The 15,176-nt window shown below is 38.3% G+C and overlaps 1 protein-coding gene across 1 annotated transcript in view; it reads right to left on the minus strand.

Annotated features, from left to right (window-relative positions):
* klhl2 (kelch-like family member 2) overlaps positions 1-15,176 on the minus strand; it is a 175,942-nt gene that overhangs the window by 71,526 nt on the left and 89,240 nt on the right. Inside the window, exon 6 of the mRNA XM_069926491.1 lies at positions 12,329-12,438. Within this exon, the coding sequence (XP_069782592.1) occupies positions 12,329-12,438 (110 nt within the window). The remainder of the gene's footprint in view (positions 1-12,328; positions 12,439-15,176) is intronic.

The following is a 15,176-nucleotide window of genomic DNA, read 5'->3' on the forward strand; positions in this document are numbered from 1 at the left end:
CAGGTAGTTTCAACTTGCCACAACTCCCTTGAACAGATTCACACGACACATAGACAAACTGATTAAATACTCTCAGAACCTCTGGATACCAATGAAAATTGTCCAAGTGCATGTTTTGTGAAAAGAGAAAATAATGAAATTATTACATAAATAAAAGCATTTTGACATACAAAAAAATACCAATTCTTCCCACTTGCTATGTTAAAATGTTGCATTTACATGGCACCAAAAAAATGACCTTGATAGCATTCCAAAATCCTTTTCAACTAATGAAACACATTCAAAGAAAGTTGAGAAATAACAGGAAACTCATGCAGCCTGGCACAATAAAGATCAAATAATATTTCAGTGGTGTTACTCAAATGGTATTGGTAAGCACAAGGAAAATTACCCCTCTTCTATAAATGCACTATGACACAGACTTATTTATTTTAACTGATGTACTAGTTTTCAGAATTTTGAATTGTCTAGTTACAAATGTTTAATGTTGCTGCCAAGACATAGTAAGTCCCATTTGTGAAACAATAAAATTCAGTGGGCTATAGACAGAGGTGGATGGACCTACAAAGCTCTCTTGTTTTTCTTGAGAACAACGGCAGAGAATCAATCAATGCACTACCAACAAGTGGTCATTCTGCCTCACCCATGTGTGTACTCTGACAATAAATCTGAACCTTGACTGAAGTATTCTGAGGGAAGGTGGAGCCCAGCATTTGAGAAGCCACTGAATGCAAGGAGCTTGACAGGCAAGAATGAGGAGCTTTTAGAAAATTGGAATACAGGTACACAATCCTTTATCCAGACATCTAAAATCCGGAAAGCTCCAAAATCCGGCAAGTGGGGAGAGAGGTGGCAGCGCGAGTTGGGTGGACGAGGGGGGTGGAGACTGGCAGCATGAGTCGGGCGGGCGAGGGGGGGAGATTGGCAGCACAAGTCGGGCGACTGGAAGGGGATAGGGGTGGATACGGCAGCACAATTCGGGTGGGTTTAAATTTGGCTTTCTGAAATCCAGAAAAATCCGAAATTTTGAATACACTGTCCCCCAAGGGTTCCAGATAAAGGATTGGGTACCTGTAATATTATTGCAATCACACAAGCATAGTTGAAAGGACAGGACTACAAGTTCCAACTTTCCAGGGCAGGAGAGGGTATTGCAATATTAATTAGTGAGAACATCAATGCAGTACTCGAAGAGATGTACTGGAAATCTCTGTAATCTCTGAGGCCATATGATTGGAACTTTGAAATAAAGGTGTTATTGCTGTGTGGTTATAATTCAGAAACCCACCCCCCAAAAATAGTCAGAAGAAGATATGAATAAACAACACTCAGGGAGGTACAAGAGCAAGTGTTAAAGAAGTTGGGAATTGTAATTTCCCCAGTATTGACAGGAATTGCCTGAGTACAAGGGATTTAGGTAGAGTGCAATTTGTAAAGTGCTTCTATGAGTTTTCTTGAGCCAATACACAGATGATCTTATTTAATTTATGGCTATATTGTAAGAAATTGTGGGAAAGGTGATCAGGTGAGTGGCAGAAATTTCAGTGGGAGAATATTTTGAAGAGTGATAATACTTCTGTAAGTTTCAGGACTGTAATGGAAAGGGACAAGGATGGTCAGGAAGTTAAGATCCCAAAATGGGGAAAGATAGATTTCCTTAACATAAAACAGGATGTGGCAAAAGCAGATCAGGAGCAGAGCTTGCAGGCAAAAACAAAATCAACAAGTGGAAGTCTGTTTATAAAAGTGAGATAGTGAGCGTTTAGGACCAAGAAGCTTCCATGAAGATGAATGGAAAGGATGGCAAGATCAGGGAATAAGATGAATTTTGATGAAGAACAAAACAACCTACATCAGGGGAAGACCACTGGGTTATAGGAAGTATAGGAGAGCACTTAAAAAGAAATTAGGAGGACAAAGAGGGATTGAATTTATTGAGGAGTCTGATGGTGGAGGGGTACCAGCTGTTTCTGAAGCTGGTGGTGTGAGTTTTGTGGCACCTATACCTCTTTCCTAATTGCAGAAGCAAAAACAGAGAGGGTACTGGATGGTGTAGATCCTTGATAACTGCTGCTGTTCTCTGAAGCCAGCATTCCCTGTAGATGTTCTTGATAGTAGGGAGTGTTCTGCCATGATGTCCTGGGCTGTATCCACTACCTTTTGCTGGGCTTTATGCTCAGGTGTATTGGTGTCCCTATACCAGTATGTGATCCAGTCGGTGAGCACAGTTTCCAATACACATCTGTCAAAATTTGCCAGGGATTCTGGTATCATACCAAACCTCCGCAAACTCCTGAGGAAGTAGAGGTGCTGACGTGCATTCTTCATGATGCCATTCAAGAAAGATCCTCCGAGATAGTGACTCCCAAGAACTTAAATTTGTTCACCCTCTTCACGTCTGATCCACCAATGATCACTGGATTATATACTTCTGGCTTTCCCTTCCTGAAGTCAACAATCAGCTCCTTGGTTTTGGTGACACTGAGTGCAATGTTTTTGTTGGTGCATCATTCAGCCATGTTTTCAATCTCCCTCCTGTACACTGACTCATCACCTTTCTTTATACAACCCACTACATTGGTATCATCAGCAAATTGTAAATAGCGTTAGTGATGTACCGAGCCATACAGTTGTTGGTGTAAAGAGTAGAGATAGGGGCTGAGTGCATCCCTGTGGAGCTCTGATAACGATAGAGATGTGGACGAGTTGTTCTTGCCAATCCTCACTGATTGTGATCTGGAGGTGAGGAAATCCAGGATCCAATTGCACAGTGGGCTGTTGAGTCCCAGGTCTTGGAGTTTGCTGATCAGTTTTGGGGGATGATAATGTTAAACGCCGAACTTTAGTCAATACGGAGCATCCTGATTAATGCATCTTTACTGCCCAACTATTCCAGGGCTTTGTCTCCACATGAAGCCGGGGATGTGATGGAGGTTTTAACGTAGAACAACACAGCTCAGGTACAGACCTTTCAGCTCATCATTTCTGTTCTGACCATGATGCCAATCTAATTCCATTTGCCTGCACGTGGTCTGTATCTCCTGCCAGTTCTTGTCTCAATGCTCCAAACACTGCTATCGTATTTGCTTCTACCACCCCCTCCAGCAGCACATTACAAACACTTGCGCAACCCCCCCCACCAACCTCAAACCTATGCCCTTGAAATCTTGACATACGTCCATCCTGGAAAAATGACATTTCTTTCAGCTTGCTGGTGCCTCAGTGATTTTTGCATCTTAGATATCAATCAGCTGGAAAGTTGGGCAGAGAGAACGGCAGATAGACTTTAATCCTGACAAGTGCAAAACAATGCATTTTTAAGGAGCCAAACAAAAGATAGATCATATCCAGTAAATGGTAGGGCCCTAGGAATGTTGATAAAGTGATGAATTTTGTGTTACATATCTTCCTATCCCTGAAAGTTGCAGCACAGTTTAACAGGGTGGTGAGGAAGGCATAAGAGATGTACGACTTCATCAGCCATGGCAGAGAAGACAAGTGAAGCAATGTCATGGAAGGATGCAATTGCACTGGGCAGAGTGAAAAGACAATTCAATAGGACTACTCTGATTGGAGCATCTCAATTTTAAGGGACAGAGTAGATTACTGAGTTTGTTTTCCCTGTTTTGGAGGAGGATGAGGGGTACAGTGAGGGATAGTTAGGGGGGACTGTTAGGGAAATAATATAATTAAGCAGGTGGGTTAACATCATGTAATTAGACAGGTAAGGTGAAGATGCTGTTGCACAAGTAAGGTCAATGTAATTTTATTGCTCTGCAATGAAATATATTGTCACAACCTAATATATAACTGCTGAACAAACAGAATTCAGCAAATTGTCATTCAGCTGCTGCAATTAAAAAGGATATTAACTAATGCAGCAATGTATGCTGATAACATTGATCATGTATGCTGAGGTAAACAAGTCGACAAATGCTGGGGAACTAGTGCAACAGCATCTTCACCTAACTAGTCTAATTACATGATGTTAACCCACCTGCTTAATTATATTATTTCCCCAAAATTACCCCTAACTATCCCTCACTGCACCCCTTGTCCTCCTCCAAGACCAGAAAACAAACTCAGTGATCTACTCTTTCCCTTGAAAATATAGTTATACATTACATATTAAAAAATAAATAAATTTGTGAAAAAGAAGAGAAAGTGAGGTAGTGTAGGTGGCCCCAGTGTTAATTTTTGAAATGCTCCAAAAAAAAAAGGGAAATAGATCAGGAAGACAGTGAGAATCCTTTTCTCTTGGGAAGAGTATCTAAAACAAGAGGGCATAGGCACAAATTAAGTGGTAGATTTCGATGGGATGAGAGTGGGGGATTTTTCTAACCCCCCCACATGAAGTGGTTGGAATCTGGAATGCACTGCCCCAGGAGATATTCACAAAGCATCTAGGCAATCATTTGAACTTGATATAGCCTACAGACCAAAGGCAGAGAAGTGGGAAAAGTATGATTATGTACAATTTCTGTGTTGTACACCACCATCTTAGAATTTGAAGCATTTGCAAATGATAGAAATGTCAAATGGAAAATCCCACTCTGCTTTTAGCAGATTTCCACTTTTATATACACTCATGTCCATCCAGTTCAGAAGAATAGCACCTCAGACCAATTGTTTTGGCTTTGGTTTTTTTTTGTATTCTGTGTTTTTTTTGTTGGAGTAATACAAATTTTCAGGATACCATATAAACATGGATATCTGGCTCAAGCAGAGAGTCACTTTTACAAAAAAAAGGACTTCACCATCCTCGAGGACAAAATGTTTTTACTCCATGATACCATTCTCAGACATGACAGAACAAGAGGGCTTTGAGACCATTCAGTTCTGCCTGTTCCATTCCGATATTAATGGTTCATAAACAGGAAGCATCTTTGTGCTTCCCTAATCACAGCAGTGAAGTATGACTGCTGTTAAATGTCAATATGAAAGAAAACTACAGTACAGTTGTGTCTGTGAATAGTGGAGATGCAAAGTTTTTTTTCCCCCCAGAAAACTAGTTGTTCCAGAACATTTAAGCTGCTAAACTATCAAAGACACCAGAGGTGGGGGGCGTGGCAAGATGGCGTAGAGTCTAGACGTGTAATCTCGACCTCTCTAGCCAAACTTTTAAGAACCCATTTTTAACTCTTTGATTTCAGGTTTAAATTTTTTTTAAACTTAGTTTAAAGTATCAAGGAAATGTTATGGCTATTAATGGTAAAAAGATTAAACCTCAAGTACAGAAGAAACTACATTTTCGGAGTGTTGAAGATTTAGGGCCAAAACAGTCTACTACAACTTCAAGTTTGCTTTCTTTCAAGCCTAAACCACAGAGATTGCCTGTGGGAGCTGAAAAAATGACTTCTACTCACCAGGAGAAGGACATCGCTGGAATTACCCGTTCTCAGAAGGTGGGTGTGCCCCTGATGTGGATCCCGATCCTGGCAGCCTGCCGACTTTAACGGAGGGGTCATGCAAGAAGATGACTCCATTGCTTGAAATACCCCAGGATATACTCCAATCTGAATATTTTAGTCTTTTTTGTGAGTTTTTGAAGCAACAACGGGTTGCGGGGGGAGAACAGCGTCGGGCCCCCTGAGGAAGTCGGGGTGCCATCGCTGGGAGTCCAGACCCACAGTAAAAACTGTTAAACTGCCTGTTGTTGAGATGCAGCAGGAGCTGCAGTTACCTGGTTCTGCCACTACGCAAGAGAAAGCAGGGCTGAGCTTTTCTGAATTACAATGTAAACAGCTAAGCCTTATCATTCAGCCTATGCTGAATGAAATGTCTCAGAGGCTCAGTTTGGAACTGGATATAGTTAAAATACGTGTGGAAGCATCTTGTGAGGATTTTAAACAATTTCAGGCTGCTTTTATGAAATGTCAACAACAAGTGGCTTCCAATACAGAAAAAGTGTTGGAGGTGGAAAAATCCATTGAAGAATTGCGAGAACGTGAGAGGGAGTTAGAGAGGAAAGTAGATTATTTGGAGAATCAAAGTAGAAGGAATAATGTGAAGATTGTTGGTTTGCCAGAAGGTATGGAAGATCCTCTTCGTTTTTTTACCGAATGGATTCCACAAATACTGGGGCAGGAATTTTTCTCTGGAGGTCTGGTATTGGAAAGAGCTCATAGAGCCTTAAGAAGAAGACCTCTGCCTGGTCAACCACCGAGACCCGTGATAATTCGATGTTTGAATTATTTGGACAGAGAAACGATACTTCGTTTAGCAGAGCAAAACGCGAGACAACGACAAGCTCCGTTAATGATTCAGAATAGTAGAGTTTTTTTCTATCCTGATTTGAGTCAAGAGGTTATTCAGCGTCGGCGTTGATTTAATCCAGTTAAAGAAGTTTTGTGGCGTAAAGGTTATAAGTCTACTTTTCGCTATCCAGCAGTGTTGAAGGTGTTTTGTGGAGACTTTCAATTGCGTGAAGCAATGAGTTTTGGTGACTCGTTGTCAGATGTAAGAGGACAAAGATGTATCCCACCATTGTCTCCTAAAGAAAAATCTGGTTGTTCTGGAAATGGAAGAAACGGCAGAAATGGGAGAAATGAGAATGGAAAGAGTCCGTTTCCTTGAATTGGCGTCGCTGAGTCTGGAATTTTTTGGATGAATAGAAGAACTTTTTTATTTTTATTTTCTTTTTATGTCATATGATATCTTGTTGTTATTCTTTGTTTGGCTGGGGAAGGAGAAATTTGCTCTATATTCTACTAGTCATCAGCCACTGCTGGGTGATCCACACCCAACTTTTATTTAAGGATTACTACCTTTTGGTAGTTTTTTTGGGTTTTTTTTTTCTTTTTATCTTTTTTTATTTTCATTTTATTTAGACTTTAATTTGTGGTTTCTTTTTCTCCTATTGGAGGGCCTATTTATGTTGATCTGAGTCTTTATATATTGATATTATTAGTTTTTAGTAATATTAGTGGATATGTCAAAGTTGAAGTTTGCTACTTTTAATGTTCGGGGTTTAAACAGTCCGATTAAGTGTAAGCGTATTTTTATCAAGTTCGATCTTTGGTAAAACATGTGTTCGGTAGAGATATAATTTACCTGAAATGATTAAATTTGAGACTTTTGGCATAATGAGATGAAATATTGTTTAATAATGGAAAAAATTACATACGTTTCACAGATAACTATAGTTTTTTTTATTAATAGGTGGTTGTTATATTCAGAATATTTACATTTTGATTTATATTGACAAGATTTTAATATGTATGCTTTACTTTTCTTTATTTTTTTATTTTTTTTATGGCTCTCCTTAGGAGAGTTGGCTGAAAGAGGGGGAGGGGGTTCTTTCCTTTTTTTTCTTTTTTTATATTATAAAATATAATGTTCATGCTTTGTTTATTGTTATATATGTTACTTATTATCTGTATTTTAAATGAATAAATAAAGTTAAAAAAAGACACCAGAGGTTAATGGCTTTTTAATCTTTTTTTTTGGGAGGGAAATGCATAACCCTACTCATCCATTGATTTCCCAATTGATCGGCACCAGAGTGATCTTGCTCCAATTGATCTTAATAGAGATAAGCAAGATTACAAAGGGCTTAGATGGGGTGAACAGCAACAAGTGCAAATACCAGAGAACATCGGTTTAAGGTGAGTGAAGGAACTTTTAGGAGACACGTCACAGGCATTTTTTTTTAAAAACCTGCAATGATGGAGGCAGTGGTGGATGCTGGTATAATAGGGCCATTCAAAAGAATTATGGGTGTGAGGTAGGGAAGGATTAGATTGTTGTAGAGTAGGTTTACATAGGTCAGCACAACATCATGGGCTGAAGGGCTTGTACGGTATTATAGTGTTCTATGATCAGGGAGGCATGAATTTAAAAAACATGTACACCATTTACCTCCTATGGTTTTCAAAGCGGCCAGTCCAAGAATCCACTCGTCATGTGCAATTAATATTCAGCACACTGTTAGTCATCCACAACCAAGATTGTCTTGCCAACTAACATCCGAACTGTTCTGCAATCTCAAATATCAGCATTCCAAGAGAAGCATTCAAAAATTATAGAAATTGAGAATTGTAGAATAATTTTTCAATGTGAAGCATTTAGCAAATGTAGACTAGATCAATGATATATTGATATTGTGAACCATTTAAAGTTTTACATGAAAAATAGAAAAAATTTGTCATACAACATAACCAAGGGACATTCAATTTATTTGTTGTGCATATCAAAGTGTGTGATAGTGAATGAGTGTGTCTCGCACACATCAGGCTGCTGGTGGACTCTATTGATGCCATCATGCCATCCGACCAGACACTCAGTTCAATACAGTCCTCACCTGCATCTCCTCCATTTCCCTTACATCTGCTCTCATCTCATCAACCCCAGATGTAACAAAGAGAGGTTCTCCTTGGCCTTGCCTCTCACCTCACCAGCCTCTGTATCCAACACTTCATTCTCTGCTATTTTCTCCATCTACAATGTGATCCCTCTGTCCATTTTCTGCAGGGTTTGTTCTCTCCACTATGACCTCACCACTCATCCTTTCCTTTTTTTAAAAAACTTTATTTAAGATTTTATAACATGAATAAGATATAAGATTACATTAAAAAAATTTAAAAATGAAATAATGAAATTACAATACAACATTAGTAATCTAAAGAAACTATACCCCCCCAATAATTATTACACAACATTAATAAACTAACTCAAATTAATCCAACCCCCCTCCTTCTCTCCCCCCACAATAAAGAGTGAAGGATTAATAAGATTAGTAATATATGTAAGAGAAAAAAACCCACTTACAAAAAAAAACAAAAACATTAAACAATAATCAATTCTTAAAAAAGAATTGTAGCATGATAAAAAAGATTAAAAGCTTTCTTTATAAAAATAAACCTTCACCAAATATCAACCAACTTCACATCTATCATCATATTAGTCACATAAACCACCATCTTAAAACAAAATCCAAACCTCATTAAGCATTGTACAATTCAATTTTAGTACTCTTCCACCATTTTTCCCTTTTGCTCTTGAATACTTATCCAATAAAATAAAAGCCCCAATACCACATTTAAATATCCTCAATCATTACTTTAAAATTTACATATCCAAATAATAAACATCTACAACAAAAACTATATCTTCAACAAATGGAGCATAAACAACAAACAAAATTCAAGCCTTATTAAGAACTGTACAATTCAATTTATAACTTTCACCATTATTCCCTTCGTTCTGTAACTAAGATAATAAAATAATTTACACCAGAATTACCACTCCTTTCACCTTCAAGGTGAAAATAAAAAATAAAAAGCTTATCCATCCCATTCAGATTTAAATTTCAAATATTCCTTATCTACTAAATAAACTTTACAAAAAAAACCACATCAACTTTTAATTTTTTAAACAAGCAAATACTTCCTTATACTTAATAAAATTATTAAAACCGTAAGTATTAAAAAAAACAAATTTAAATTTAAACATTACTTAAAAGAACACATACAAAAAAAGAGGAGAAAAAAAGGAAAAAAGAGAGAAAGAAAAAAAATCACTCCCTCCCCTTATCCCCTCCTTAATAAAAAAAAAACCTTCACTCCTCCATCCAAAAATTAATAAGAAAAAAAAACCAGGCAGGAGGCAACCGCTATCTCCTCCTGGGTCAACAGCTCATTGCGGTAACTCCCACACAATATCGGGTGTGAGATAACTCTCACGTAGCTGATGACTTCTGGAAAATAGTGCCCACCCAGCTCCCTCTCCCAACTCACGTTTCACATAAACTATCATCATTATTTAAAATTTTCTCAAAAAGAGAAAAAAAAATTTCTTTTTAGTATTTTTTAAATCAACTTTATCACTTCGACCACCATTATTTCCATTTCTCCTTGGAATTCGATTCCCATCTTGTATCTCCACTCTCTTTGGAGACCGTGGAGGACTACGTCTTTCCTGAAATTGTATAATTGGTAATGATTGAGCAAAATCCATAGCTTCCTTAGGATCATCAAAAAATTTTGATTGGTAACCATCTTGAAAAATCTTCAGTACCGCAGGATATCTAAATGTTGCTTTATAACCTTTTTTCCCCACAACACTTCTTTCACAGAATTAAATTCACGTCGTTGAGACATAACTTCTTGACTCAAATCCGGATAAAAAAAAAACACGATTATTCTGAACCATCAAAGGAGATCTTCTTTGTTGTGCACTTCTTATGGCCACAAGCAAAATTGTCTCTCTATCATAATAATTTAAACAACGAACCAAAACAGGTCGTGGCTTTTGTCCAAAAGAAGGCTTTCTTCTCAAAGCTCTATGTGCACGTTCCAGTATTAAGCCTTCCGGGAACTTACCTTGTCCTAATACTTGTGGAATCCACTCAGTAAAGAATTTTCTTGGATCTGATCCTTCCATATCTTCTGGTAAACCAACAATTTTTATGTTATTCCGTCTGGATTGATTCTCCAAATAACCTTTTTCATTAAATTTTTATTCTGAATTTGTAAAGTTTCAATTGTTTTATTGACACTCATCCTTTCCTACCAATATCCTTCTCCCCATTACTTTGCTTGTGAATGCAAGAAATGGCATATTTGTACCTCCTCCCTCACCACCAATAAGGCCCCAAACAGTATTTCCAAGTGAAGTACCTGTAAATCTGTAGCGGTCATTTACTGCATCTAGTGTCAGGGAGACTCCACAAGGGGAGAGGGGGTGATTCAGAGAAATAAAGAAAGGAAAAATTGCTACATTGAGCAACTTCACTGTCTGGTACAACACAAGGTCGTCCCAGTGGCCACGCACATCAGTTCTACATCTCATTCCCAGGTTGAGGCCACACACAAATTCTTATATTCCTTCTCAGCAATCTCTAACCAGAGAGTATCAATATTAACCTCCAATTTCCAGTCATCCCTCCCATTCTCTATTTTTATCTCCCTGCCGGCTCATTTTCCCTCATCCCAGTCACTTTGCTTTCCCCTGCCAGTCACCTTTACTTCCCACCCCTTCTATTAGAGAGCAGCTTTCTTAGCCCTCTGCCCTCTCCTGTATCAGCTCTTAGTTTCTTTTAATTCCCCCCCCAATCTTAACAGTGATTCATGTTATCACTGAAAAGTCGGTTTCCTTCTTCCCCCCCTACCCCAACTTTTTATCCCCCCCCCCCCACCGTCTTTGGTGGAGAGACTCCCCCGCCCTCTTTGGTGGAGAGACTCCCCCGCCCTCTTTGGTGGAGAGACTCCCCCGCCCTCTTTGGTGGAGACCTCTCCCCGATCTACGCATAAATTCCCCTTTCTCTCTGTCACTTCCTCTCCCTGTGACATGCCCTGTTTTCTGTGCGAGAGCCACCTCTGCGTGAGGCTCACCCTCTCTCTGTGCAACATTGCCCCCTCTCCACTGTGCCATTCTCCCCCTCTCACTGCTCTCTGTTTTATGGTTAGTTATTTTGTTTTCATTGCGATTAATTTTTGTCTTTTTTGACTTCATTGTTTTTTTTTAAATTGTGTCGTTTTAATGACTAATGTGATTTTTGGTGCATTTCCAGATTTGAAGATGCCTTTCCTGACCTGAAATGTATCATCATATTCATTCCATCTATTTATTTATTATTCATTTTATTTATTTGCTTCATTTATAGTAGGATCAATGCCACCTGCCGTTCAACCACTGACACATCACCTGGCCCACCTATAGTAAAAGGTTGCCGGCCCTTGCTCTTGGACTTCATTTTCACTAGTGCCCCTTGATTTTATTCCACCTTCATTCCCTACTATATGAAACTTCAATAGACAAGAGTTAAATGAAAAAGAATGCAATATCTTTATAGATGCAACTGTTGTAAGTTTAAACTGGAGAAAGGAGAAACACACCAAGGGAATTCAGAAGAAATCAGTTCTAGACTAATTGTTCAGAGGAAGATGGCTTGAATTCACTCTACAGATAATAAAAATGTGTTGTTGGGCTGCTACCCAAGGTTAGCAAAACTGGGGTAGTGAGAAGATACAAATCGCACTGATGCTTGTTGTAGGTTTGGTGCATCAGATATTTCTTTCCATGACTAATTCTTCCAGCCTTGTCAACTAGGATTTTCATGAAAAATACAGAAGGTCAAATAAAATACTTTATCTCATTCAATAAATAAAATAAAAAAATTCACAAAAATATAGAAAAGTAAACTCTAGTTTTGCTTCAATGTTGAGTCATGCTATATTTTTCCAACAAGAAAAAAAACAAATAGCAAGCCCAATATTTCTGCCATTCTCCATATCTACCTGTTGGAATATGCACAAGAACATTCAACCAAGGATTTGGCTTTGAACACTTTCATTTCTCATTCCACTAATATTTCTTGCCATCTTACCTTTTCTTCCGAAGAGATTGTGAGCATATCACTGGCGATCAGACTACATACTTGATCTGTACCAAGGTTGAGGAATTCCTCTCCAAGCACAACCTCTGAGAAGTGCTGCTCTGTTCAAAGAAACACAAAGGAAAGAGGAAAAAACATTATTGTACACGTTTTAAAAATTCTTCACACAAAAACTACCTTAACAAAACCAAACATTAAGGTACGAAAAGTTAAAAATGTCATGCTAAGTTCTTTCAATACTATTTTAACTTGCAGAAACTTGCAGAAAAGCAATGCAAAGGTTTCTGAAAATATTGTTGAAAAACAGTGCAAACATGTTTCATTACTTTGAAGAATCTGTTCATGATATTTCTTCACAACTTGGTTGATACAAATGAAATGTAGCCTCATCCATTCATCCATTTTGTGCCACAAAAAAAAATGCATTGAGTGCTTTAAATCTAATTTTCATGAGATTCCTAACACACACCTTTGAACCTCTGTTGTTGCAAACCAAGATGGAGTTTAATTTGACCATGCATTTTCTTCCTCCAACCTGTTCTAAAACATTAAAGTTCCCATGGGGCATTTTGGTCAATAATAGCATTCCAAATTCTTGTAATCTCATCCACTTGTGGTGGGGGGGGGGGGGGGGGAGTGAATCCAATCAGGACAGCAGATAGTGGCAAGAGGTACAAGTAGATCAGCAATACACCAAAATACTTCAGAGAGACTAAAACTTATCTATTGTATTAGTCTAGATGACAATAAGCCTTGTCAAAGGCAATTAAAAAAATGACTAGGCTTATAAAGGAAATTGCAGATCTTGGCTCCTTGCCATAGTAATTAAATTTAGAAATTATCAAGTTCCTACTCACAAGTGAGTATCTCCATTAGGAAGACAACTGGAAGATATTCCAGAGATGCAGAAGGACCAAACAATAGAATGATGTGAAAAAATAACACGAGAAGTGTTAAAATCCTTGACCTGGGCCCAATATAGGTTAGCAGCACGAGATGACAGCAAAGGAAACTTGGTAGAATTTAAAGAGGCCAAAGCTTGGCCTGCGCCAAAATGTACCAGTTCTTCCAGCAGTCTGCAATACCCAAGTGTGATCTATTTTGCCAATGATCAAACTGGCTCATTGGAAACTCTGGAAGAAGCAACCAGCTTGGATTTTTACAGAAAAATTAATATTTGAGCCACTGATTCTTTCTGGTATTAGGATGTAGTTAACTGAACACATTTACATTGAGTAAATAGTTCAAAATGTTTAGAACACATATTGAAATCAGATTTTAGACATTTTCATGTACTCAATAAACCAAAATTTAAAACATTCATTTTCTGCAACATTTTACTCAATTTAATTATATTCTTTTCTGAGGAACACAAGACAACAATTTTAGCATGACTTATTACCATTCCACAATATAAAGGAACAAAGGTATTAACACAAAAATAGATACTGTGCAAAACATGAATCACTACACAACTAATTTGCCTGTCCTCAATATGTCTTATTGTTTTAGCAGTAAAAATGAATTTTAATCAAGCATTTGTTTTATTAAAAGGGACATGATGAAAATTTCAGTATCAATTCAGAAAAAGAAATGGTTGCCTCATTAAATCCTTTCTGATGCATATGTGTTATGTATTACAAATAGTTGGTTCTCACTACACGAATAAATTGATTTGGTAGAAAGAACAGGCAATATTAAAGATGTATGCATTCCCATAATTAACCAAACAATAAAATAGATCTAAAAACCCCTCAAGGCGACCAGAGATTAAAAGAATGAAAGTAAAATTATAATCAAGGTGGTAAATAAACAAATCAGTCAAAAAATCATAGAAGACTATTTATTAGAAACTAATTTACATCTAGCCGACAAATGGAAAACCACATCAATATGCATTACAGAAGATTTTTCTGCAATATCTGCTGGTTGCCAAGGTGACAGAGGATAGGGGGTGTTGGCAGGGAAACTGTATCAAAATCTTGCTTAAAAAAGCCAACATTTTTGCAAGAAGAAAAAGACCCACTGCAGTGATCAGTAATCAAGAAAATCTACAGGTTCTGGGGTCTAGAGCAAAAACTCAGCAGTTCATGCAGCATCCATTGGAAGCAAAAGGCAGTCAACGTTTCAGGCCTGAGGCCTTCTTCTGGAGTGTTGAAAATCAGGCGGATGCCTGAATAAAAAAGATGGGGAATGGGTGGGAGGGAAGAGTACAGGCTAATAAGTGAAAGGCAATAGGTGGATACAGATGGGAGGCTTGCAAAGGAAATGAGAAGTAATGGCTGAAGAGGGCACAGGGCTATGATAGGGAAAAGAAGGGTGTGAATAGCTAGAGAAAGGAGACAGAGATAAAGGTAAGAGAGACCAGAGGAGGGAGTTAATGAAATTTGGAGGCCAATATTGATGTCGTCTAGCTGGAGACTGCAGAAAAGGAATATCAGGTGTCCTCAAATGACAGTTCACAAAGTCATGGGCAGGCACGTCAAACAGTGGGTGGAATTAAAGTGGCTAATCATTGCTGTAGGTGCTCAAAATAATGATTCCCACTCTGTGTTGAGTTTTCCTGATATAGAGGAGGCCAGATTGTGAGCACCTGATGCAGTAAATGACCCCAACAAGTGAAGTGCTGCTTCTCTTGGAAGGACAGTTTATGGCTCTGAATTGTGGCAACGGAGGATGTCCAGATGCAAGAGTAGCACTTCTTGCATGGAGCGATTGGTGGAAAAGAATGAGTGGGCGGGGATGTCACTGAGGGAGCGTTCGCTATGGAAAGTAGAGAGGGGAAGGGAAGGTGTCTGGTGGAAATTGCAAAAAATATGTTGGATTCAGAGGCTAGTAG

The sequence above is a fragment of the Narcine bancroftii genome, chromosome 3 (genome assembly GCF_036971445.1).
Source record: "Narcine bancroftii isolate sNarBan1 chromosome 3, sNarBan1.hap1, whole genome shotgun sequence".
NCBI lineage: Eukaryota > Metazoa > Chordata > Chondrichthyes > Torpediniformes > Narcinidae > Narcine > Narcine bancroftii.